Source organism: Anolis sagrei, chromosome 9 (assembly GCF_037176765.1).
Source record: "Anolis sagrei isolate rAnoSag1 chromosome 9, rAnoSag1.mat, whole genome shotgun sequence".
NCBI lineage: Eukaryota > Metazoa > Chordata > Lepidosauria > Squamata > Dactyloidae > Anolis > Anolis sagrei.
In genome coordinates, this window is record NC_090029.1 from 22815168 (window position 1) to 22839132 (window position 23965).

The 23965-nt window shown below is 45.2% G+C and overlaps 1 protein-coding gene across 1 annotated transcript; it reads left to right on the plus strand.

Annotated features, from left to right (window-relative positions):
- Positions 1–9266: 9266 nt before the first annotated feature.
- On the plus strand, positions 9267–22940 carry IDH2 (isocitrate dehydrogenase (NADP(+)) 2). The gene is made up of 11 exons (XM_067471368.1): positions 9267–9481; positions 12178–12269; positions 13723–13888; positions 14060–14220; positions 15390–15533; positions 16969–17105; positions 19369–19520; positions 21618–21730; positions 21822–21919; positions 22286–22378; positions 22527–22940. Exons 1-11 carry the CDS (start codon positions 9361–9363, stop codon positions 22612–22614), a joined length of 1365 nt encoding a protein of 454 aa, XP_067327469.1. The 5' UTR covers positions 9267–9360; the 3' UTR covers positions 22615–22940.
- The last annotated feature ends 1025 nt before the right edge of the window (positions 22941–23965 follow it).

The following is a 23965-nucleotide window of genomic DNA, read 5'->3' on the forward strand; positions in this document are numbered from 1 at the left end:
ATTACTACATATTATTAATATTAATAATAAAGCACAATATTTAGTCATATTAATAATAATAATAAATTAATAAAATAGGTAATATTAATATTATTAATAACAAATTAAGTAAAACAATATTTAGTTATATTAATAATAATAATACATTAATAATAAAATAATATTTAATATTAATACATATTAATATTAATAATAAAATACAATATTTAGTTATATTATTATTAATAATAATACATTAAAATAAGTAAAATATGTAATAATAATACTATTAATAACAAATTAAGTAAAACAATAGTTATATTATTAATAATAATATATTAATAATAAATATTTCATATTCATACATATTATTTCTAATAATGAAAAACAATCTTTAGTTATATTGTTAATAATAAAGTAATAAAATAATATTTAATATTACTACATATTATTAATATTAATAATAAAGTACAATATTTAGTCATATTATTAATAATAAATTAATAAAATAAGTGAAATATTTAATAATATTCATATTAATAACAAATTAAGTAAAACAATATGTATTTATATTATTAATAATAAAGAAAAACAATATTTAGTTATATTAATAATAATACATTAGTAAAATAAGTAAAACATTTAATATTATTAATATTAATAACAGATTAAGTAAAACAATATTTAGTTATATTAATAATAGTAATACATTAATAAAATAATATTTAATATTAATACATATTATTATTATTAATAATAAAGAAAAACAATATTTAGTTATATTAATAATAATAAATTAATAAGATAAGTAAAACATTTAATAATATTAATATTAATAACAAATTAAGTAAAACAACATTTAGTTATATTCATAATAATAATATATTAATAAAATAAGTAAAATAATATTTAATAATAATATTATTAATAATAAATTAAGTAAAATATTTAATAATATTAATACTATTAATAAATTAATAAATTAGGTAAAATAATATGTTGCAATTGGCCACCTTAATTAGCATTGAATAGCCTTGCAGTTTCAAAGCCTGGCTGCTTTCTGCCTGGGGGATCCTTTGTTAGGAGGTATTAGCTGCCCCTGTTTGATTCTTGTCTGGAATTCCCCTGTTTTTGAGTGTTGTCCTTTATTTACTATTTTTATTTTAGAGCTTTTTAAATACTGGGAGACAGATTTTGTTCATTTTCATGGTTTCCTCCTTTCGGTTGAAATTGTCCAAATGCTTCTTGTGGATTTCAATGGCTTCTTGTGCGTAGTCTGACATGCTAGTTATTAGAGTGGTCCAACATTTATGTGTCCAATCAGGGCCAGCTAATCACCTCCCAACAAAGGATTCCCCCAGGGCAGTAAGCAGCCAGACCTTGAAGCTTCAAGGCCATTCAGTGCATCATTCACACTTGCCTCCAACAGACAAGAGTTCTTTCTCCCACCCTGGACATCATTCCACAGATATATAAACCCTACTTGCCGAGTTTCCAACAGACCTCACAACCTCTGAGGATGCCTGCCATAGATGTGGGAGAAACGTCAGGAGAGAATGCTTCTGAAAGATGTCCATACAGCCTGGAAAACCCACAGCAACCTAGTGATACTGGCCATGAAATCCTTTGACAACATTGGATAGATGCCGGAGAAAGGAAGGGGCATTCCGGAGGAATGTTGCTGCTACCAGGTCACTTACACAAGTCCTGAACACCATCTGATCGATAGATATTTTGCAGGGCAGGTTGTATGTTTTCATAACCATGCCTTCCTCCATTTTCCAACCAAATTCTTACTGATATAACATAGGATTTATGAAAGGACCCCCCTCCCACCACATAGAGTGGCGCACCCTCTCATCAGCACTGCACCAAATGTGCTCAATCCACAGCACCCAGTATGTGCTGGTGGATTCTCCCACCAAGTTGTGCATTGTCATCCCTTGGAGAGTGCACCGGTTGCGGCTATGCATTCAACAATATGCACACAAATAGGCAGATGAACAGTCCAGGTGTTCTTACTCCAAGGAAACCCCCCACCCTGCCCCATGCAACAGAGGTGGGGGGGCACTGGGGCACTCAGAGAATGGAAGGAAGGAGCAGGACAAGAGAGAGAGAGACCCCTCCTCAATCTCCCCCCTCCTTCTCTTCCTCTTTCCTTTCCTCCTTCCTTTGCCATGGCAACACAGCCAGAGCAGAGGGCCCTTCTTTGTGGTTGATGCAAAGGACTGGCCAGGGGTCAAGGTGTGGGTCAGCGCGCATGGCGTGGGGGAAGGACCAGGCCTGAGGAAGGGGAAGGGGAAGAGACGGGGAGGACAGAGCGGCCAGCTTGGACACTCCTAGGGCCAAGAAGAAGACCCCAACCACCTTTTGGGGGGGGGGGCGGAGTCCGTGGTGGTAATAATAGTCGGTTTATTTGGGTGTAAATAACCCCCTTCTTTCTGCCTGGCAGGAAAAGCACAATTCAAGCCCTAATGATAGATGGCCATCCAATGCCTGTTTAATACTAATATTTGAGCCTCTGGTGGTGCAATGGGTTAAACCTTTGTAACGGAAAGACTGCCGACCAAAAGGTCGACAGTTCGAATCCAAGAGTGGGGTGAGCTCCCATCTGCCAGCTCCTAGGGACAAGAAGAAGACCCCAACTACCTTTGGGGGGGGGGGCGGAGTCCATGGTGGTAATAATAGTGGGTTTATTTGGGTGTAAATAACCCCCTTCTTTCTGCCTGGCAGGAAAAGCACAATTCAAGCCCTAATGATAGTGGGTTTATTTGGGTGTAAATGGGGCAAGCACTCTAATCTCCCCCCCCCCCATTTGCTGACCACTTGGGTGCCCCTCCCATTGGATCCCAAAGACTATCAAATCTAACACCCTTCTTTCTGCCAGGAAGGGAGACACCATCTGATCTCTCCTGACAGATGATCATCCAGCCCCTGCTTAATAATAATAATAATAATAATAATAAATCTGGGTTGTTGTAGGTTTTTTCGGGCTATATGGCCATGTTCTAGAGGCATTCTCTCCTGACGTTTCACCTGCATCTATGGCAAGCATCCTCAGAGGTAGTGAGGTGTGTTGGAACTCACTACCTCTGAGGATGCTTGCCATAGATGCAGGCAAAACATCAGGAGAGAATGCCTCTAGAACATCGCCATATAGCCCGAAAAAAACCTACAACAACCCAGTGATTCCGGCCATGAAAGCCTTCGACAATACAATAATAGATCTCATTTGCTGTGACATACTGTGTTTTATGTCAGTAAAATAACAACAACAATAATAATAGAATCATAGAATTCTAGAGTTGGAAGGGACATCCACCCTGGACATTCCACAGATATATAAAACCCCACTTTCCTAGTTTCCAACAGACCACACAACCTCTGAGGATGCCTCCCATATGATGTGGGCGAAACGTCAGGAGAGAATGCTTCTGGAACATAATCAGACAGTTCAGAAAACTCACAGCAACCCAATAATAATAGAATTGTAGAATTCTAGACTTGGAAAGGACTTTTAAAAGCCACCCTGCCCAACCCCCTTCTTTCTGCCAGACAGGGAAAGCACAATTCAAGCCCTCCCGACAAATGGTCATCCAGCTTCTGCATAACCACAACAACAACAGAATTGTAGAATTCTAAAGTTGTAAGGAACCTCTAAAGGCCATCCATCCCAATCCCCTTCTTGCTGCCTGGCAGGAAGAGCACAATTCAAGCCCTACAGATAGATGGCCATCCAATGCCTGTTTAATAATAATATTTGAGCCCCTGGTGGTGCAATGGGTTAAACCCTTGTGACAGAAGGACCAAAAGGTCGACAGTTCGAATCCAAGAATGGGGTGAGCTCCCACCTGCCAGCTCCAGCTCCCCATGCGGGGACATGAAAGAAGCCTCCCACAGGATGGTAAAATATCTGGGCGTGCCCTCTGTAACGCCCTTGCAGACAGCCAATTTTCTCACACCAGAAGCAACTTGCAGTTTCTCAAGTCGCTCCTGACACTAAAAAATAGTAATAGTAGTAGTAGTAGTAGTAGTAATAATAATAATAATAATAATAATAATAGAATCCTAGAGTTGGAAGGGACGTCTAAAGGCCATCCAGTCCAACTTTTCTTCTTTCTGCCAGGTGGGAAGGCACCATCCAATCCCTCCTCACAGATGACCATCCAGCCTCTGCTTAAAATCCTCCAAAGATGTCACCAGTTCCCTCCAAAAAAGCATATTCAGCTGCCCATCTGACTGCCAGGACGTTCATACTAATGTTTAAATGACATCTCTCTTCCTTCCTGTCATTTGAATCCATGACCACGTGGCATAGATTAGCCTGAGGGGCACTGTAATTTACATAATGACCGGAAAACAGCAACCAGCCCTGCAATTGCCTCTGTGCATCCCTCCCTGAGAGATAGAGAAGACTGTGCATGCGTCTGACCTGAGAGACCTAAGGTCGGCCTCAGGGCCAAAGCAGGCTCCTGGTCAAGAGGTTAAGGATCAAGGCCCCATCAGGGATTGTTGTGCAGCCCTTTGGAGGCTCAGCTCAGAGCTGGAGCTGTCTCAGCTGCACTTTCCTTCCATAATAATTATTATTGGGTATTAGTGCAAAGGCAGTGACGAAAAGGAAGGTACGGCAATGGAGTCCTTCCCTGCCAATGGACACAGGTAACTGCAGGGGACCCCCTGGATCAGGCATGGGCCAACTTGGGCCCTCTCTCCAGGTGTTTTGGACTTCAACTCCCACAATTCCTAGCAGCCCCAGGCCCCTTCCTTTCCCCCTCAGCTGCTTAAGCCCAAGTTGGCCCATGCCTGCCCTGTATGCTTTGCATTTGCATTTTCTGATTGAGAAGGGTGTTTTATTCAAAGCAGAAGTTGTTTTCAGGGAGCAGAAAGCAAGGCACTGTAATCAACAGACAACAAGTGCAAGGCTTGTTGTGACATGTTTGGTTTGTTTGTGTTGACGGAGGCGATTGTCATCAAAACAGACTCTTAGATAATAATAATAATAATAATAATAATAATAATAATAATAATGATGGATCATCGATGTTGCAATCCCAGGTGACAGTAGGATTGCAGAGAAACAACTGAAAAGCTGACACTATATGAGGATTTAAAGATCAAACTTCAAAGACTCTGGCACAAGCCAGTCAACGTGGTCCCAGTGGTGATTGGCACACTGGGTGCAGCGCCTCAAGACCTTGGCCTGCACTTAAACACAATTGGCACTGACAAAATGACCATCTGCCAGCTGCAAAAGGCCACCTTACTGGGATCTGCATGCATTATTCGCCGATACATTACACAGTCCTAGACACTTGGAAGTGTCTGACGTGTGTGATCCAATTCATCAGCCAGAAGAGTGTCTGCTGTGAACTCATCTTGATGGGGAAGAAGGAAAGATGGGAGGGAAAGATGCGAAGGAAGGAAATATGAGAAGGAAAGAAGGCAGAGAGTTCCACTGTTGAATAGCTCTCACAGTCAAGAAGTTCTTTCTAATGTTCAGGTGGAATCTCCTTTCCTGTAATTTGAAGCCATTGTTCCATTGTGTCCTAGTCTCCAGGGCAACAGAAAACCAGCTTGTTCCCTTCTCCCTATGACTTCCCCTCACATATTTATACATGGCCCTAATCATGTCTCCTCTCAGCCTATGAGGAGCGGCTTAAAGAACTGGGCATGTTTAGCCTGCAGAATAATAGAATCATAGAATGTTTAGCCTGAAGAAGAGAAGGCTGAGAGGAGATATGATAGCCATGTATAAATATGTGAGAGGAAGCCACAGAGAGGAGGGAGCAAGCTTGTTTTCTGCTTCTTTGCAGACTAGGACGCGGAACAATGGCTTCAAACTACAAGAGAGGAGATTCCATCTGAACATGAGGAAGAACTTCCTGACTGTGAGAGCCATTCAGCAGTGGAACTCTCTGCCCCGGAGTGTGGTGGAGGCTCCTTCCTTGGAAGCTTTTAAGCAGAGACTGGATGGCCATCTGTCAGGGGTGATTTGAATGCAATATTCCTGCTTCTTGGCAGGGGGTTGAACTGGATGGCCCATGAGGTCTCTTCCAACTCTTTGATTCTATGATTCTGCAGGCTAAACATGCCCAGTTCTTTAAGCCGCTCCTCATAGAGCTTGTCCTCCAGACCATTGATCATTGCATCTTAGAGTCAATATCTCCCTTCAATTGTGGTGCCCAGAATTGGATACAGTATTCCAGATGTGGTCTGATCAATTCATTTCACCAATTAGATGTTGCAGCACCATCAAATGTCTTCATTTCACAGACCAAAGAAAAGACAGATATCATTCTTTTAATTCTACCCAATGCTGTTTGTCACTGCTGCTCTCCTTCCGTCCCCTCCGGTCACTGTTATCTGTTGCGGTCAGCCTTTTATGGCCGACCTCTGAACTGTCAATAAGGGAATTGGCCCCAGGGCTCCAAAGGGGCCCTCAGACAAATAGAGGAATGGGATTGTAGTCTGGACTGGATTGGGTTTGGGCTTAAAATGGGCGCCTTTCCAACCCTCCTCTTTTGGGTCTGAAGACCCTCCCAACCTTTGGAGCTCCCCATCCATCCACCCATCCATCCATCGCTCTCCTCTTTTTGTGAGCCTTGCCTTCAATTCAGAAATGCAAACACACCCTAAGAGAGATGCAGAAAGAAAGAAAGAGTTACAGAATGCAAAACAATACCAATAAAAGAGATACACAACTTAACCACAACATCTATATGTATCTGTTACAGAACTGTTTCTTAATAGATGTGTTCATAGAATGTTTACAATGTATTGTTTTCCCAGCTGTCTGGCCATGTTCCAGAAGCATTCTCTCTTGACGTTTCCCCCACATCTGTGGCAGGCATTCTCAGAGATTGTTAGGTCTATAGGAAACTAGGCAAGTGTGGTTTATATATCTGTGGAATGCTGTCCAGGGTGGGAGAAAGAATTCTTGAAGCCTTGCATCTTCAAAGCCTGGCTGTATCCTGCCTGGGGGGGGGGGGGGGGGGTCCTTTGTTGGAGGGTGTAACCTGGCCCTGATTGTTTCATGCCTGGCTTTGAAGTTGCAAGGCCATTAAATGCTAACTACAGTGGCCAATTGCAACATTCACACCTACCTCCAAAAGACAAGAGTTCATTCTCCCACCCTGGACATTCTACAGATATATAAACCTCACTTGCCCAGTTTCCAACAGACCTCAGAACCTCTGAGGATGCCTGCTATAGATGTGGGTGAAATGTCAGGAGAGAATGCTTCTGGAACATGGCCATACAAAACTTAGGTAACTTGTGACAATGAATTGAACCAGACTTGGATTTGGTTTTTAACTGGCGTGTTTAATCGATTGTTTTTAATTAATTGTTTTAATGTTTCTAATGTATTTATTGAATATTTTATGATGGTGATGACATCGTATGATGCTTGTGAGGCCGCCCTGTCCCCCCCACCCTCGGATGAGAAGAGAGGGGGAGAAATATAGGAAATAAATAAATAATAAATAATACAGCTCAGAAAACTCACAGAAGCCTTTGCCAACACAATGTTTGCAATGTTTGTGTGTTTCAACTGTGGCTCGAGGAGAGGCGGGTAAGATATAACATTATTATTATTATTATTATTATTATTATTATTAGGTTGCTGTGAGTTTTCTGGGGTGTCTGGCCATGTTTCATAAGCATTCTCTCCTGACATTTTGCCTGCATCTACGGCAGGCATCCTCAGAGGTCGTGAGGTCTGTCGGAAACTAGGCAAGTGGGGTTGATATATCTGTGGAATAATGTCCAGGGTGGGAGAAAGATCTCTCGTCTGCTGGAGGCGAGTGTGAATGTTGCTATAGGCCACCTTGGTTAGCATTGAATGGCCTTGCAGCCTCAAAGCCTGACTGATTGCTGTCTGGGGATCATTTGTTGGGAGGTGTTAGCTGGCCCTGATTGATTATTGTCTGGAATTCCCTTGTTGTTTGAGTGTTACTCTTTATTTACTGTTTTATTTCAGAGTTTCTTAATATTGGTACCCAGATTTTGTTGAATGGCCTTGCAGCTTCAAAGCCTGGCTGCTTCTTGCCTGGGGGAATCCATTATTCGGAGGATTGGTCTTTATTTACTGTTTTATTTCAGAGTTTCTTAATATTGGTATCCAGATTTTGTTGAATGGCCTTGCAGCTTCAAAGCCTGGCTGCTTCTTGCCTGGGGGAATCCATTATTCGGAGGATTGGTCTTTATTTACTGTTTTATTTTTGTTGTTGTTCATTCGTTCAGTCGCCTCCGACTCTTCGTGACCTCATGGACCAGCCCACGCCAGAGCTCCCTGTCGGCCGTCACCACCCCCAGCTCCTTCAAGGTCAGTCCAGTCACTTCAAGGATGCCATCCATCCATCTTGCCCTTGGTCGCCCCTCTTCCTTTTGCCTTCCACTTTCCCCAGCATAATTGTCTTCTCTAGGCTTTGCTGTCTCCTCATGATGTGGCCAAAGGACTTCAACTTTGTCTCTAGTCTCCTTCCTTCCAATGAGCAGTCGGGCTTTATTTCCTGGAGGATGGACTGGTTGGATCTTCTCGCAGTCCAAGGCACTCTCAGAACTTTCCTCCAACACCACAGCTCAAAAGCATCGCTATCTTCCTTCGCTCAGCCTTCCCGAAGGTCCAGCTCTCACATCCGTAGGTGACTACAGGGAATACCATGGCTTTGACTAGGCAATGGATCTTTGTTGCCAGTCTGATGTCTCTACTCTTTACTATTTTATCGAGACTGGACATTGCTCTCCTCCCGAGAAGTAAGCGTCTCCTGATTTCCTGGCTGCAGTCTGCGTCTGCAGTCATCTTTGCGCCTAGAAATACAAAGTCTGTCATGGCCTCCACGTTTTCTCCCTCTATTTCCCAGTTGTCAATCATTCTTGTAGAGTTCCTTAATATTGGTAGCCAGATTTTGTTGAATGGCCTTGCAGCTTCAAAGCCTAGCTGCTTCTTACCAGGGGGAGCCCGTTATTAGGAGGATATACTGTTTTTAGGAGGATATATACAGAAGCAGCTGAGGGAGAAAAAGAAAGGCCTGAGGCTGTTAGGAATGGTGGGAGTTGGAGTCCAAAACACCTGGAAGCAGAGCCCAATTTTGCCTAAACCACTTGCAGAATGCCAACTACATAGTGGTATATCCTGGGTCCTGGCACTGGGGGTGGGTGTGTAGGGTGGTCTTATATATGTCTTGCTTGAGGAGGGAGGGGGCAAAGAGGGGTCCTCCCAAGGGGTCCTGGGGGGAGGGCAGGACAAAGGGCCACGTGACAAGAGGGAGAAGAGGCGTGTCCTTGGCCGAGGCTCCTCCCCCTCCTCCTCTTCCCCCTCCGTCCTTGCTTCCTCTCTGGTTCTGCACCGGCTCCTCTCTCTCCTCTTCTTCCGCCGCCATGGCCCTCCGCTTCCTCCGCGCTTCCTCCTCCTCCGCTTCCTGGGCTTCTTTATGCCGGTGCCCGTCCGCCTTCCTCCCGGCCTTGAGCCCCGCCGCCTCGTCTCCTCCGCGGCGACACTGTGAGTGTTTCTCCCAAGGCCCCAATTTCCCCTTTCTCTCTCTCTTTCTGGAGAGTCTTGCCAAGAGGGCAACCACTCATTCATTTCTCTCTTTCTCAATGGGGAGGCCTCCCCAAATGGTGGATCCCCAAATGGGCTGGCCACGTGACCCCACGAGGAGAGAAGGAGGGGGAGGAGGAGGAGGGCGGTCCCCTTTGGCGTCCTCTGGGGGTGACCTTGTCCCTTGACCGCCTCCTGGCCAAAAGGGAGCCCGAGCCAGAGGAGCTGTTGCCCAATGGAGAGAGAGACAGGCTGGCAGGAGGAGGAGGAGAAGGGACAGCGCCAGCCAGGCTGAGCCGGATTACAGCGGGCAGAGTTAATGGATGCACTTTCCCTTCTCCTCCTCCTCCTAAGCAGGGATTTATCTGCAGGGAAAGAGGGAGGGAGGCTCTTCTGGACGGGTTGGCAGCGAAGAGGAAGGATCCCAGAATCCTAGATTTGGGAGAGACCTTGTGGGCCATCCAGCCCAGTCCCATTCTGCCAAGGAGCAGGAGAATCGCATTCAAAGCACCCCCGACAGATGCCCATCCAGCCTCTGCTTCAAAGCCTCCAAAGAAGGAAGGAAGGAAAGATGGGAAGGAAAGAAAGAAAGAAAGAAAGGAAAGATAGGAAGGAAGGAATGATGGGAAGGAAGGAAAGAATGATTGGAAGGAAAGAATGATTGGAAGGAAGGAAAGATAGGAAGGAAGGAAAGAAGGAAAGGTAGGAAGGAAGGAATGATGGGAAGAAAGGAAAGAATGATTGGAAGGGAAGAAAGATGTGAAGGAAAGAAAGATAGGAAGGAAGGAAAGGTAGGAAGGAAGGAATGATGGGAAGGAAGGAAAGAATGATTGGAAGGAAGGAAAGATAGGAACGAAGGAAAGATAGGAACGAAGGAAAGATAGGAACGAAGGAAAGGAAAGATAGGAAGGAAGGAATGATGGGAAGAAAGGAAAGAATGATTGGAAGGAAAGAAAGATGTGAAGGAAAGAAAGATGGGAAGGAAGGAAGGAAAGAAAAATAGGAACGAAGGAATGATGGGAAGGAAAATAGGAATGAAGGAAGGAAAGAAAAATAAGAATGAAGGAATGATGAGAAGGAAGGAATGATGGGAAGAAACGAAGGAAGGAATGATGGGAAGAAACGAAGGAATGATTGGAAAGAAGGAATGATGGAAAGGAAAGGAAGATGGGAACAGAAGGAAAGAAAGAAAAATAGAAATGAAGGAATGATGAGAAGGAAGGAATGATGGGAATGAAGGAAGGAATGATGGAAAGGAGCGAAGGAATGATGGGAAGGAAAATGGGAATGAAGGAAGGAAAGGAAGGAATAATGAGAAGGAAGGAATGATGGGCAGGAACGAAGGAAAGATGCAAAGGAAGGAATGGTGGGAAAGAAGGAAGGAAGGAATGACTGGAAGGAAGGAATGATGGGAAAGAAGGAAGTAATAATGGGAAGGAAAATTGGGAAGGAATATTGGAAAGAAAGAATGTTGGGAAAGAATGAAAGAAGGAAGGAGGGAAAGATGGAAGGAAGGAATTATGAGAAGAAAAGAAGACAGTACTGAAAGAAGGAAGGAGGAAAGGTTGGGAAGGAAGGAACGAACGATGGGGAAGAAGGAAGGAAGGGAAAATGGGAGGGAAAGATGTGAAGGTAGGAAACATGGGAAAGAAAGAAGACAGTACCAAAAGAAGGCAGGAAAGAAAGAAAGGTGGGAAGAAACTGGGCTTATTTTGGGAGATGCAATCCAAAATAGATAAAGAAGTAGTCCAGGAATACCTGGTCACTCTAAACGGATCTAAGTCTCCAGGGCCAGATGAACTACATCCAAGAGTATTGAAGGAACTCGCAGAAGTTGTTTCAGACCCACTGACAATCATCTTGGAGAGTCCTTGGAGAACAGGAGAGGTCTTAGCAGACTGGAGGAGGGCAAAGGTTGCCCCGATCTTCAAGAAGGGAAAACAAGAGGGCCCAAAGAATGACCAATGTCCAGTCAGCCTGACATCAATGCCAGGAAAGATTCTGGAGCAGACCATGAAGGAGGCAGTCTGCAGTCACTTAGAAAGGAATGCTGGGATTACTAAAGGTCAACATGGATTTCTCAAAAACAAGTCATGCCAGACTCATCTGATCTCTTTTTGGCAGTTGCAGGGAATTCTGTGGATGGAGTAGATCTTGATTTCAGCAAGGCCTTTGACAAAGTCCCCTGTGACCTTCTTGCACACAAACTAATCAAATGTGGGCTAGGCAATGCTACTATTAGGTGGATCTGTAATTGGTTAAGCGACTAAACCCAAAGGGTGCTTCTCCCCAACGGTTCATCGTGGAAAGAAGTGATGAGTGGAGTGCCGCAGGGTTCAGTCTTGGGCCTTTCAAGGCTATTCAACATTTCTATTAATGCAGAAATGGCGAACATTGGCCTTCAGGTGTTTTGGACTCCCACAATTCCTAACAGCCTGCTGGCTGTTCAGAATTGTGGGAGTTGAGGTCCAAAACACCAGGAGGGAAGGCCAAAGTTGGCCCAAGCCTGATATAAGAGAACTGACACTGTTTCCCTTCCACTCGTTGCTCTGATGCTTTTGAGGGCTGCAAAGGGGACTTGGCTTTCCATGAGAAGTGTCTGTCCAGTCTTTGGCCTCCCTCTCAGGCCCTTGAAGGTCATCTCTCCTTCCCCGCAGATGCTGACCGGAGGATCAAGGTGGCTAACCCGGTGGTGGAAATGGACGGGGATGAGATGACCCGCATTATCTGGGCCTTCATCAAGGAGAAGGTAAACTACCTAGGGAGGGAAGGAGGGAAAGAGAGGCAGGGAAGGGCCCTTTGCCTCCACTGGGCCAACTCCACAGGGTTGAGTGGAACAACAACAATATAATAATAATATGCCATATGTTGTTGTTTTTATTATTATTGTGTGTCGAGGGTTGTATGTTGTATGTATGACTATGTATGACTATGTGTTAATTGTGTCATGTGTATGACTATGTGTTAATTGTGTCATGTGTTAAATGTTTTGATACGGCCAATAGGCCAATCAGTAAAACGTATCTATCTATTATTGTGTGCGCGCTCCATGCAATCATGCTGGCCACATGACCTTGGAGGTGTCTACGGATAACGCCAGCTCATCAACTTAGAAATGGAGATGAGCACCACCCAGAGTCGGACTCAACTAGAATTAATGTCAAGGGGAAACCTTTACCTTTAACCTATGTCTGTGTGTGTATATATATAGATATGCGCCATATGTGGGTCCCCTGGCGGTGCGATGGGTTAAATAGCTGAGCTGCTATACTTGCTAACTGAAAGGTTGGTGGTTCGAATCTGGGGAGTGGGGTGAGCTCCTGCTATTAGGCCCAGCTCCTGCCAATGTAGCAGTTTGAAAACATGCAACTGTGAGTAGACCAATAGGTACCGCTTCTGCAGGAAGGTAACGGTGCTTCATGCAGTCATGCTAGCCACATTACCTTGGAGGTGTCTATGGACAACGCCGGCTCTTCGGCTTAGAAAAGGAGGTGAGCACCACCACCCAGAGTCGGACTCAACTAGAATTAATGTCAAGGGGAAACCTTTACCTTGAGTCTCATGCACCATTGAATCTCATGCGCACTTCCATTTCCAAAACTTTGAAACCAAGATAAAAGTATTTGCTGCCGAATGTCGTGCGCAAACGGATTTGTCATGTGACCACTGCAGTTGCTGCCTGCTTAGAATTCCTCCATTATAAACAAAAGTGTTAGGATGCCAAAGCTTCCAGCAATGGAAAAGAAAACTTTGGGTGCATCTATGCTGCAGAATGAATCCACTTAAACTGCCGTGGTTCATTGCTATGGAGGCATGTAGTTTTGCAAGGTGTTGAGCGTTCTCTGCCAAAGGATGCTATTGCTCAAACTACAAATCCCAGCATCGCATAGCATTGAACCTGGCAATTAAGTGAGACATGAGGTCGCTTCAAAGAGGAACTCCGAAGCAGCTTCTGAGATGACTGTATGACGTGACTCTCATGCACACACCAAATTTGGCAAGGTCATTTAGCCCAATAAAGATGAGCAGTAGAGTAAAATATCATAAATAGGCCACAATGTTGGGACTAAAGGTGCAGAGCCTAACCATGGGCAGGCCATCCTTGGCATTGCTGCACCTGCAATAAGAGGAGAGATGGGGTCCTGGGTGGTGGTTGTGGTAGTGGTTGCCATTCCCACCTGCTTCCTCTCCTCCTCCTGCAGCTCATCCTGCCCAACGTGGACGTCCAGCTGAAGTACTTTGACCTGGGGCTGCCCCACCGCGACCAGACAGACGACCAGGTCACCATTGACTCAGCCCTGGCTACCCAGAAGTACAGCGTGGCTGTCAAGTGTGCCACCATCACCCCGGATGAGGCCAGGGTCGAAGGTGGGGGGCTCTTGCAGGGACCTCTGGGGGAGCGTCAGTCTTTTCCTGGGTGGGGGAGGCTGCTTTGTGGAAGGAAGGAAGGAAGGAAGGAAGGAAGGAAGGAAGGAAGGAGAAGCCTTGCTTTTCATTCATTCCTGGGCAGGGATGAGGGTCCGCTCTCTGCCTTTTCAGAATTCAAGCTGAAGAAGATGTGGAAGAGCCCCAATGGCACCATCAGGAACATCCTGGGTGGGACAGTTTTCCGAGAGCCAATCATCTGCAAGAACATCCCTCGTCTGGTCCCCGGATGGACAAAGCCCATCACCATCGGCAGGCACGCCCATGGCGACCAGGTGGGCCTGACATGGGGGCCATTGTGGGCAAATTAGGCAAGAATATAATATATTGTATGGACATATAATATTGATCGTAATATTATAATGTAATACAATATCATAGTACTAATAATACAATATAATAATATAATAATTATATATTATAACATGTAATATTACTAATGATATTGCATTATAGGGTAATGTAATAACACTATAATACCCCGGGGGGGGGGGGGTCCCTGCAAGTGCATTATAGGGCCCTCTGGTGGCACAGCAGGTTAAACCACTGAGCTGCTGAACTTGCTTCTGAAATGTCGGCGGTTTGAATCCAGGGAGCAGGGTGAGCTCCCGCTGTTAGCTCCAGCTTCTGCCAACCTAGCAGTTTGAAAACATGCAAATGTGAGTAGATCAATAGGTACCGCTCCAGCGGGAAGGTAACGGTGCTCTTGCAGTCATGCTGGCCACATGACCTTGGAGGTGTCTACGGACAACGCCGGTTCTTTGGCTTATAAATGGAGATGAGCACCAACCCCCAGAGTCAGACTCAACTAGAATTAAGGTGAGGGGCATTATGTATTATATATTACAAGTAAGATTACTAATAATATGGCAATATAGTGGTGTAGTACAATATAGTAATATATAATATTAATATTGTGCTATTCTAATAATATAATATACTGTATATACATATAACTTGTAAGCCACTCTGAGTCCCCTTCAGGGTGAAAGAGGGCAGTGTATAAAAACAGCAAATAAATAAATAAATAAATAAATAAATACGTTATGGGGGAAATACAGGGTTTAAAGGCCATTTTAGTATATTTGTTGTATTTCAGTTCTGTTTTTACCACACTGCTGCTATTTAATTTTGTAATAATAATAATAATAATTTTATTTATCTCCTCGTGGCTCAAGATGGGTTACAGAATAATTAAAACACATAAACATTGCAAAAATACTACTTTTTGTATTGCACTTTAAAAACTTGCCTAGTCTGGATTGTTAGCTGCCTTGAATCCCCATTGGGAGAAAGGCAGGGTATAACTAAAGTTAATAACAATAATAATAGGGCACAGAGCCACGGCTCCATAAACCGGGGTGGGAGACGACAACAATAGGAGTGGTCTTGGGCAGCCGAAGTGCTGGAGGAGCCTCAGAACTGTGTGGGTTTTGCTTTCCAGTACAAAGCAACCGACTTCGTGGTGGACAAGTCCGGGACCTTCAAGATGGTCTTCACCCCGAAGGATGGCAGCGCTGCCAAGGAATGGGAGGTCTACAACTTCCCCGGCGGAGGAGTCGGCATGGGCATGTACAACACGGACGAGGTGGGAACCTGAGTGGAATTGGGGGGCTGCCTTAAAGGGAGGGAGGGGGTCCCTTTTTTCCTCTTTCCTTCCCCTGAGTGACCGTAGGGACTGGGGGGAAGAGAGAAATAAAGCAAATTGAAAAAATAACAAGCCAGCAGAAGGTTTTAGACAGGAAGGGAGCCTGAGAGAACCTGATAGAGCGGTGGTTCTCAACCTTTCTAACACTGTGACCCCTAAATATGGTTCCCAACCATAAAATTATTTTCGAGGGCGCGAGGCAGGCTTTGCGCGAGGCCAGGCCTCATGTGAAGGAGCCCTTGCCAGACGGCGAGAGGGCAAGGCAGGCAAGGGTTTGCTTTGTGCGAGGACAGGCCTTGTGCAAAGGAGTAAAATCCTAGCTCCTGCCCTTGCCAGCTGGCGAGAGCGTGAGGCAGGCGAGGGTTCTTTTGCACTAGGGTTGGCCTTGCGCAAAGCCTTGGGGGGGGGGGGGGCAAAGCGTTGGGGGCGGGGCCAAAGGAGACAGACTTGCGACCCCTCCGAAATGGCCAAACGACCCCCTTGCAGGTCGCAACCCCCTGGTTGAGAACCGCTGTGATAGAGAGGTAGGCAAAACAACAAAGGAGAAAGCTCAACAGGCTTGATGACTTGCAAGCCAGGAAGGGCTGAAGAGAGAAAGAGGGCAAAAAAGATACTGGTAAGAGAGAGCAAAGGAAGAGAAAAGTCCACTGAACTTTGCTCAAAAAGATCTGACTATAAAACCAAACTGCACATCAGTTCAGTATGGCACTTTCCTTTAGCTTACCAAGCAAGGTGACTTGTTCAATTAAACCTATTGTCTCCTGCCCTCAGCGTTTGGGGGCAAAAAACACTCTGAGGAAGTGTTGTCGAAGGCTTTCATGGCTGGAATCACTGGATTGCTGTGAATTTTCCAAGCTGTATGACCATGTTCCAGAAGCATTCTCTCCTGATGTTTCGTCCACATCTATGGCAGGCTACCTCAGGTTGTGGCGAAATGTCAGGAGAGAATGCTTCCAGAACAAACCCATCCCTCTCCAAACCCCTACCCTTTTCTCCTGGTCATGCCCAGCACTTTTTAATTTTAATTTTAATTATTACATTTGGCCCGGCCATAGTTTTTAATTGCGTCATTGTGTGTTGTTAATGTTATTGCTTTGTTTTGATTTATTTTGCTGTGTTGTTGTTGTTTTTTTATTGTTGTATGTGGGCTCGGCCTCTTGTAAGCCGCACCGAGTCCTTCAGGAGATGGTAGCGGGGTACAAATAAAGGTTTATTATTACTATTATTATTATTATTATTATTATTATTATTATTATTCATCCTGGAAAACTCACAGCAACCCAACGCTCTGAAGGTTTTGGGGCCTAATTAATGAACAAGAGGGAACGGCAGCGAGCCCCAACATGACCCCAACCCATCTCCCTTCCTCTTGCAGTCCATCTCGGGCTTTGCCCACAGCTGCTTCCAGTACGCCATCCAGAAGAAGTGGCCTCTCTACTTGAGCACCAAGAACACCATCCTCAAGGCCTACGACGGGCGCTTCAAGGACGTCTTCCAGGAAATCTTTGAGAAGTGAGTCCTCGGGGTGGGAGGTGAGCTGGGATGAGACTGCAGTGGGATTCTGGCTGCATCCAAAGGAGTCTAGTGTCTAGATCAGACATGGGCAAGCTTGGGCCCTCCAGGTGTTTTGGACTCCAACTTCCACCATTCCTAACAGCCTCAGGCCCCTTCCTTTTCCCCCTCAGCCGCTTAAGCGGCTGAGGGGGAAAAGGAAAGGGCCTGAGGCTGTTAGGAATGGTGGAAGTTGGAGTCCAAAACACCTGGAGGGCCCAAGCTTGCCCATGCTTGGACTACATCAAGGGAAGTCATGGTGCTTCTCTATTGTGCTTTGGTTAGACCTACTCACCTGAATACTGTGTCCAATTCTGGGCACCATAGATTAAAAGAGCTCTTGACTCTTAAGCTGGAAGGTTTCCAGAGGAGAGCAACTTAACAGGATCAAAGGCCTAGAGACTATGAATAATCCCTCTGAGGAGCAGTTTAAAGAGTTGGGACTCTTTAGCTGCAGAAGAGGAGACATGAGAACCACATGAAAGGATGTCATAAGGAAGAGGGAGCAGGGCTTGTATTTCCGCTGCCCTGGAAACTTGAACTAAAAGCCATGGGTTCAAGTGACAGGAAAGAAAGGAGATTCCATTGAACATTAGGAAGAACTTCCTGACTGTAAGAAGAGCTGTTCAACAGTGGAACTCTCTGCCTCAGAGTATAGTGGAGGCTCCTTCCTTGGAAGCTTTTAAACAGAGGCTGGATGGCCATCTGTTGAGGTGATTGAATGTGTTTTTCCTGCATGGCAGGGGGTTGGATTAGATGGTTCATGCGATTTCTTCTAACACTATTTATCTATGATTCCATGAAACCTTTGGCTCTGTCAAGGCATTGGTTTTGAGTTTTAAAGCTCATCTTGGAAACTCTGCTAACATAGTCTTCATCTTCAAAGGATTCCCCCCAGGCAGCAGCCAGCCAGGCTTTGAAGCTGCACCAAGCACTAAGGAATTTATATATCTGAGGAATAATGTCCAGGAGAAAGTTCTCTTTTGCTTGAGGAAGGTGTGAATGTTGCAATTGGCCACCTTGATTAGCATTGAATGGCCTTGCAGCTTCAAAGCTTGGCCGGTTGCTGACCAGGAGAATCCTTTGTTGGAAGGTGTTAGCTGGCCCTGATTGATTCTTGTCTGGAATTCCAGCTTACACCTCCCAACAGAGGATTCCCCTAGGCAGGAACCAGCCAAGCTTTGCAGCTACAAGGCCATTAAATGCTAATCAAGGTGGCCAATTGCCATATTCACACTTGCCTCAAGCAGACAAAAGTTATTTCTCCCACTCTGGACATGTTACAGACAGATATGTGTGTGTGTGTATGTGTGTGTGTGTGTGTGTGTGTGTATATATATATATATACACACACACACACACACACACATACACACATATATTTCATACACACATATATTTCACTTGCCAATTTTCAACTGACTCTGAGGATGCCTGCCATAGATGTGGGTGAAACGTCAGGAGGGAATGCTTCTGAAACATGGCCACACAGCCCGGAAAATTCACAGCTCAAAAATCATAGTGTTGCATGATATAATAATAATAATAATAATAATAATAATAATAATAATAATAATACGTGATTACATTATTAAACTGTTTGATATTAGGATACAACCAATAATGAAATAATGACAATTTTTAACCCAGGAACAAAAACCATAGTGTGACTTATAGTGTTATGTGTCATTGATGGGCTTTTCAATGGCTTTACTTGCCTAGTTTCCAACTGACATCACAATCTCTGAGGATGCCTCCCATAGATGTAGGTGAAACGTCAGGAGAGAATGCTTCTGGAACATGGCCATACAGCCTGGAAAATGCACACCAACCCAGCCTTCATCTTGTTGGAGATTTTCATAGTCAGAATCACTGGTGTGTTGTGTGGTTTTCCATGTGGTATGGCTAATGTGTTCGTGCAGCATTTTCTCCTGATGTTTCACCTGCATCTGTGGCTACTTCAAAAGGATCCTCAGAGGCGAAATATCAGGAGAAAATGCTGCTAGAACACATTGGCCATACAACATGGAAAAGTACACCAACCCAGCCTTCATCTTTGCGCTGCTGTCTTATGTTCAATTTGTCCCCAAGAATAATCCCAATGTCTTTTTTGCATGTTATGACAACAAGTGAAGCATCCCCAATCTCTTTGCTTTTTGTGGCCCGAATCTCGGAATTCCGCCTCTGGCTCTCAGTCACCCTCTGCTCTGCCCTCTCCTGCCAGGCATTACAAGACTAATTTTGACAAGCTCAAGATCTGGTACGAGCACCGCCTCATTGACGACATGGTGGCCCAGGTGCTGAAGTCGACGGGGGGCTTTGTCTGGGCCTGCAAGAACTACGACGGGGACGTCCAGTCCGACATCCTGGCCCAAGGTACAGTTTCGGGGAGAGGGCTTGCAAGCGGGATTGGCAATGGGGGTCCTGAAAACAATGGGGGTACTGCCTAGAAAAGGGGGAATTAGAAGTGGGGCTGCAGGTCATGAAAACCTAACATTTTGAACATGCGTCTCTTTTACTCTCAAATTTGTCATTCTCTCTCTTCTCAAGGTAGATTTTTGCCCTTCTTAAATGGAAACGATGCAGGGATTCAAATCCACATCCATAACAACATAACTATGCCTTGGGTTTTGCAGTGTAACCATCTTTGCTTTCAATATCTTTAATGCTCACCATAATAAAAACTTCTAGTGTTTTTTTTTCTTATGCAGGTAGTGCAAACAATATATATGTGTTGTTGAAGGCTTTCGTGGCCAGGATGACTGGGTTGCTGTGACTTTTCCGGGCTGTATTGCCATATTCCAGAAGCATTCTCCCCTGACATTTTCCCACATTTATGGCAGTCATCCTCAGAGGTTGTGAGGTCAGTTGGAAACTAGGCAAGTGAGGATTATATATCAGTGGAATGTCCAGGGTGGGAGAAAGAACTCTTGTCTGTTGGAGGCAAGTGAGACTTGATTAGCATTGAATGGCCTTGCAGCTTTCTTTCTTTTTTTTTCCCAAATAATTTTTATTAAGCATTTTATAAATCAACACAGGGAAAGAGGGGGAACAGTAACACAAGGATAGGAAAGAAGGAAGGGTAGCACAAAAACACAACAAAAAAAACACCTAAACTAATCTAAAATGACTTCCACTCCAACCTCAGGATCTTCTCACTCTACTTCTCCGACTTACTTATCTATTCTTATCCTCTAATACTTTTATCTTTAAGTTTCTTTTCGTAGTCATAGAAAAGAGTCCAGTCTGTTCTCTTTAGCGATTTTCCAGTATTTCTTCTCATCAAAAAAGTTAGTTCATCCATGTCTCTTATTTCTTTAACTTTCTCCAACAATTCTTCGATGGTCGGTGTTTGATCATTCTTCCAGTATTTGGCAAAAACAATCCTTGCCGCTGTAGTATAGTATGTAAATAATTTGTCTTCATTCTCATCCAGTTTAAAATCCGAATCTGTAAATCCCAATAAATAATATTCAGGTTTCTTTTTGAACCTCTTTGAATGCTTTCAATGCTGCCTAGGGAAATCCCTTGTTGGGAGGTGTCAGCTGGCCCTGATTGATTCTTGTCTGATATTTTGCTGCTTTTTGGGTGTTGCTCTTTATTTATTGTCCCGATTCTATAGTTGTTTTTTTAGTACTAGTAGCCAGATTTTGTTCATTTTTGAGGTTTTCTCCTTTCTTTTTGGAGAAAACAATTGTCCACATGCTTTTGGATTTCAGTGGCGTCTCTGTGCAGCCTGACATGGTGGTTGTCAGAGTGGTCTAATTCAACCTGAGAAGTTAGCCATAGCATAGCCCCTGATGAACCAACCTGGACACAACATATTATTTGAGAACACAGAAATGCTGGACCACCCTCACTTGCCTAGTTTCCAACAGACCTCACAACCTCTGAGGATGCCTGCCGTAGATGTGGGCATAAAGTCAGAAAAGAGTGCTTCTGGAACATGGCCATACAGCCTGGAAAACTCACAGCAACCCAACAAGATATATATTTGCCAGGTTTTCAGTGGGTTTAATTTGTTAAATGTGCTATCTTTTGTTTTGTTTCTACAGTCTCATTTTTATGCTGTTTTGTGTGTAAAATGACTTTATAAATAAACACTTAAATTCATAAAAAATAATAAAAAAAACAAGTGAGGCTGCAGGAGCCAAAGCGAGGACCCTTTCTATGCCTACCTCTCCCTGTCTGGGTGGTGGACAGCCCCACATTGTGAAGTCTGAAGAGGCTCCTCCTCGCTTGCAGGCTGCAGTACCTCTAGTGCTAAGTAAGATGGAGATGGGTATCATCCTGCCATCTTTACATAGTGCACACGTTTGAGGGACTTTTAAGCATGGGTGTATCCCACTCCAAGCCAAGACCCAGGTGTTCCTCCGTCTGTTTGTCAGCCAATCAGTCCTGGAGTGCGCCAGACGAACGGTGCTTTTCCACTTGCAGTGAGGGTCTTCTAGAGCATCTTGCCTTTGTTTCCAGGGTTTGGCTCACTGGGCCTCATGACCTCCGTCCTCGTCTGCCCGGATGGCAAGACCATCGAAGCCGAGGCTGCACACGGCACAGTCACCCGCCACTACCGGGAGCACCAGAAGGTAGGTATTTGGCACGGGTCCATATACATATTGCCTCCTTCTCCTCCCACTGTGGCTGCCACTCACTTGTTTCCTTTGCCCTCCCCTGCAGGGCAATCCGACCAGCACCAACCCCATCGCTAGCATTTTTGCCTGGACGCGAGGGCTGGAGCACCGAGGCAAGCTGGACAGCAACCCAGACCTCATCAAGTAAGGCCAAAGCAGGACCCACCCAGCGCTGCTTCCAGAGTCACTGCAGACTAAGGAGAGGGATTGGGGGAGCAGGGAGAGGGACCCATTCCTGCCATAGGTCAGGATTTGTGGGGAGGGACACTCCAGCTTGTCAATATCTCTCTTGAATTGTGCCCAGAATTGGACATAATATTCCAGGTGTTGTATTATTATTATTATTATTATTATTATTATTATTATTATTATTATTGGGCAGCAAGTGTCACCAAAACCTGTCCGTGCAGAATACATACTGCAGCTGCATTGCTCGGGGGCTGAGTTGGGGGGTTCCACTGCAGATGGGTCTCCCTTCCTCCAGCTACTTCTCCCTTCCTCTCATCCCAGGTTTGCTCAGACTCTGGAGAAGGTTTGCGTTGAGACAGTGGAGAGCGGCGCAATGACAAAGGACCTGGCCGGTTGCATCCACGGACTCAGCAAGTAAGCGCTCTTCCTTGGGGCGAGCCATGAAGGAAGCCCCCCTTTCTTGTGGGCTCAGGAGGGGTGGCTCTGCTGGGGCTCGGAGATTTGAGTGCCTCTCCCTCTGCTTCCCTGACCCACCATTTCCCTCCCTTTTGCTCCTTTCCAGTGTGAAACTGAACGAGCACTTTGTCAACACGACCGACTTCCTGGACGCCATCAAGAACAACCTGGACAAAGCCCTGGGCAAGCAGTAAGAACAAGGATCCCTCCGGAAGGCAGGCTGTCGTGGGAAAGGGGTGGGAGGCCCGCCGTTGCCTCTTTTTAAATGTGAACAAGCCTCTGGCTCTTTGCACCCTCAGCCAGGGAAACCAAGGGCTTGGGAGCTATTTTTTCTATCTAATGGCTGTTTTTTAAAGGAAAAGCCCATGGACATGGCCCACTTGAAGCTGCTGCGGCCGGGAAGGAGAAGCCCCAGTCCCAGCCAGCGGCCATGGTGGGTTTTGTGCTGTAATTCGTGTACTGTGGTTTGGGCCTCACCGGTGCCAAACGTGACGATTAAAATATAGCTTCCATACATCCACCAGCGCTTCGCTTTGCTTCCCTTCCTTCCGAGCAGGAGCTGCTCATTCCTAGGGAAGGAGAGCCCAGCTGCCTCAGAGATGCCCTTCCTCAATCATAGACCTCGTGGGCCATCCAGTCCAACCCCATTCTGCCAAGAAGCAGGAAAATCACATTCAAAGCACTCCCAACAGATGGCCATCCAGCCTCTGTTTAAAAGCCTCCAAGAGAGGAGCATCCACCCCACTCTGGAGCAGAGAGTTCCACTGTTGAAACAGCTCTCACAGTCTTCCTCATGTTGAGGTGGAATCTCCTTTCCTGTAGTTTGAAGCCATTATTCTGTATCGTTGGGCCCTTCCGCACAGCCCTATATCCCAGAATATCTGCTTTGAACTGGGTTATTAGATAATGTGGAATTTTCTGCCTTGATATTCTGGGATATAGGGCTGTGTAGAAGGGCCCCCAGTCTCCAGGGCAGCAGAAAAGAAGCTTGCTCCCTCCTCCTAATGACTTCCCTCATTATCCATGGCCGTCATCATGTCTCCTCTCAGCCATCTCTTCTGCAGGTTAAACATGCCCAGCTCTTTAAGCCGCTCCTCATAGAGCTTGTTCTCCAGACTCTTGAATGTGTCCCTTCTCCGGACACATTCCTGCTTAAGAGTCAACATCTCCCTTCGATTGTGATTCCAGGTGTGGTCTGACCAAGGCAGAATAGAGAGACAGCATGACTTTCCCGGATCTAGACTCTAGACTCCTATTTATGCAGGCAAAAATCCCATTGTTTTTTTTTTATCCTGTGCATCACATTGTTGGAGTCCCCAGTGGCACAGTGGGTTAAACCGCTGAGCTGTTGAACTTGCTGACCAAAAGATCAGCATTTCAAATCCGGGGAGTGGGGTGAGCTCCTGCTGTTAGCCCCAGCTTCCCTCAATCTAGCAGTTCAAAAATATGCAAATGTGAGTAGATCAATAGGTACCACTTCGACGGGAAGGTAATGGCACCCCACGCAGTCATGCTGGCCACATGACCTTGGAGGCATCTATGGAC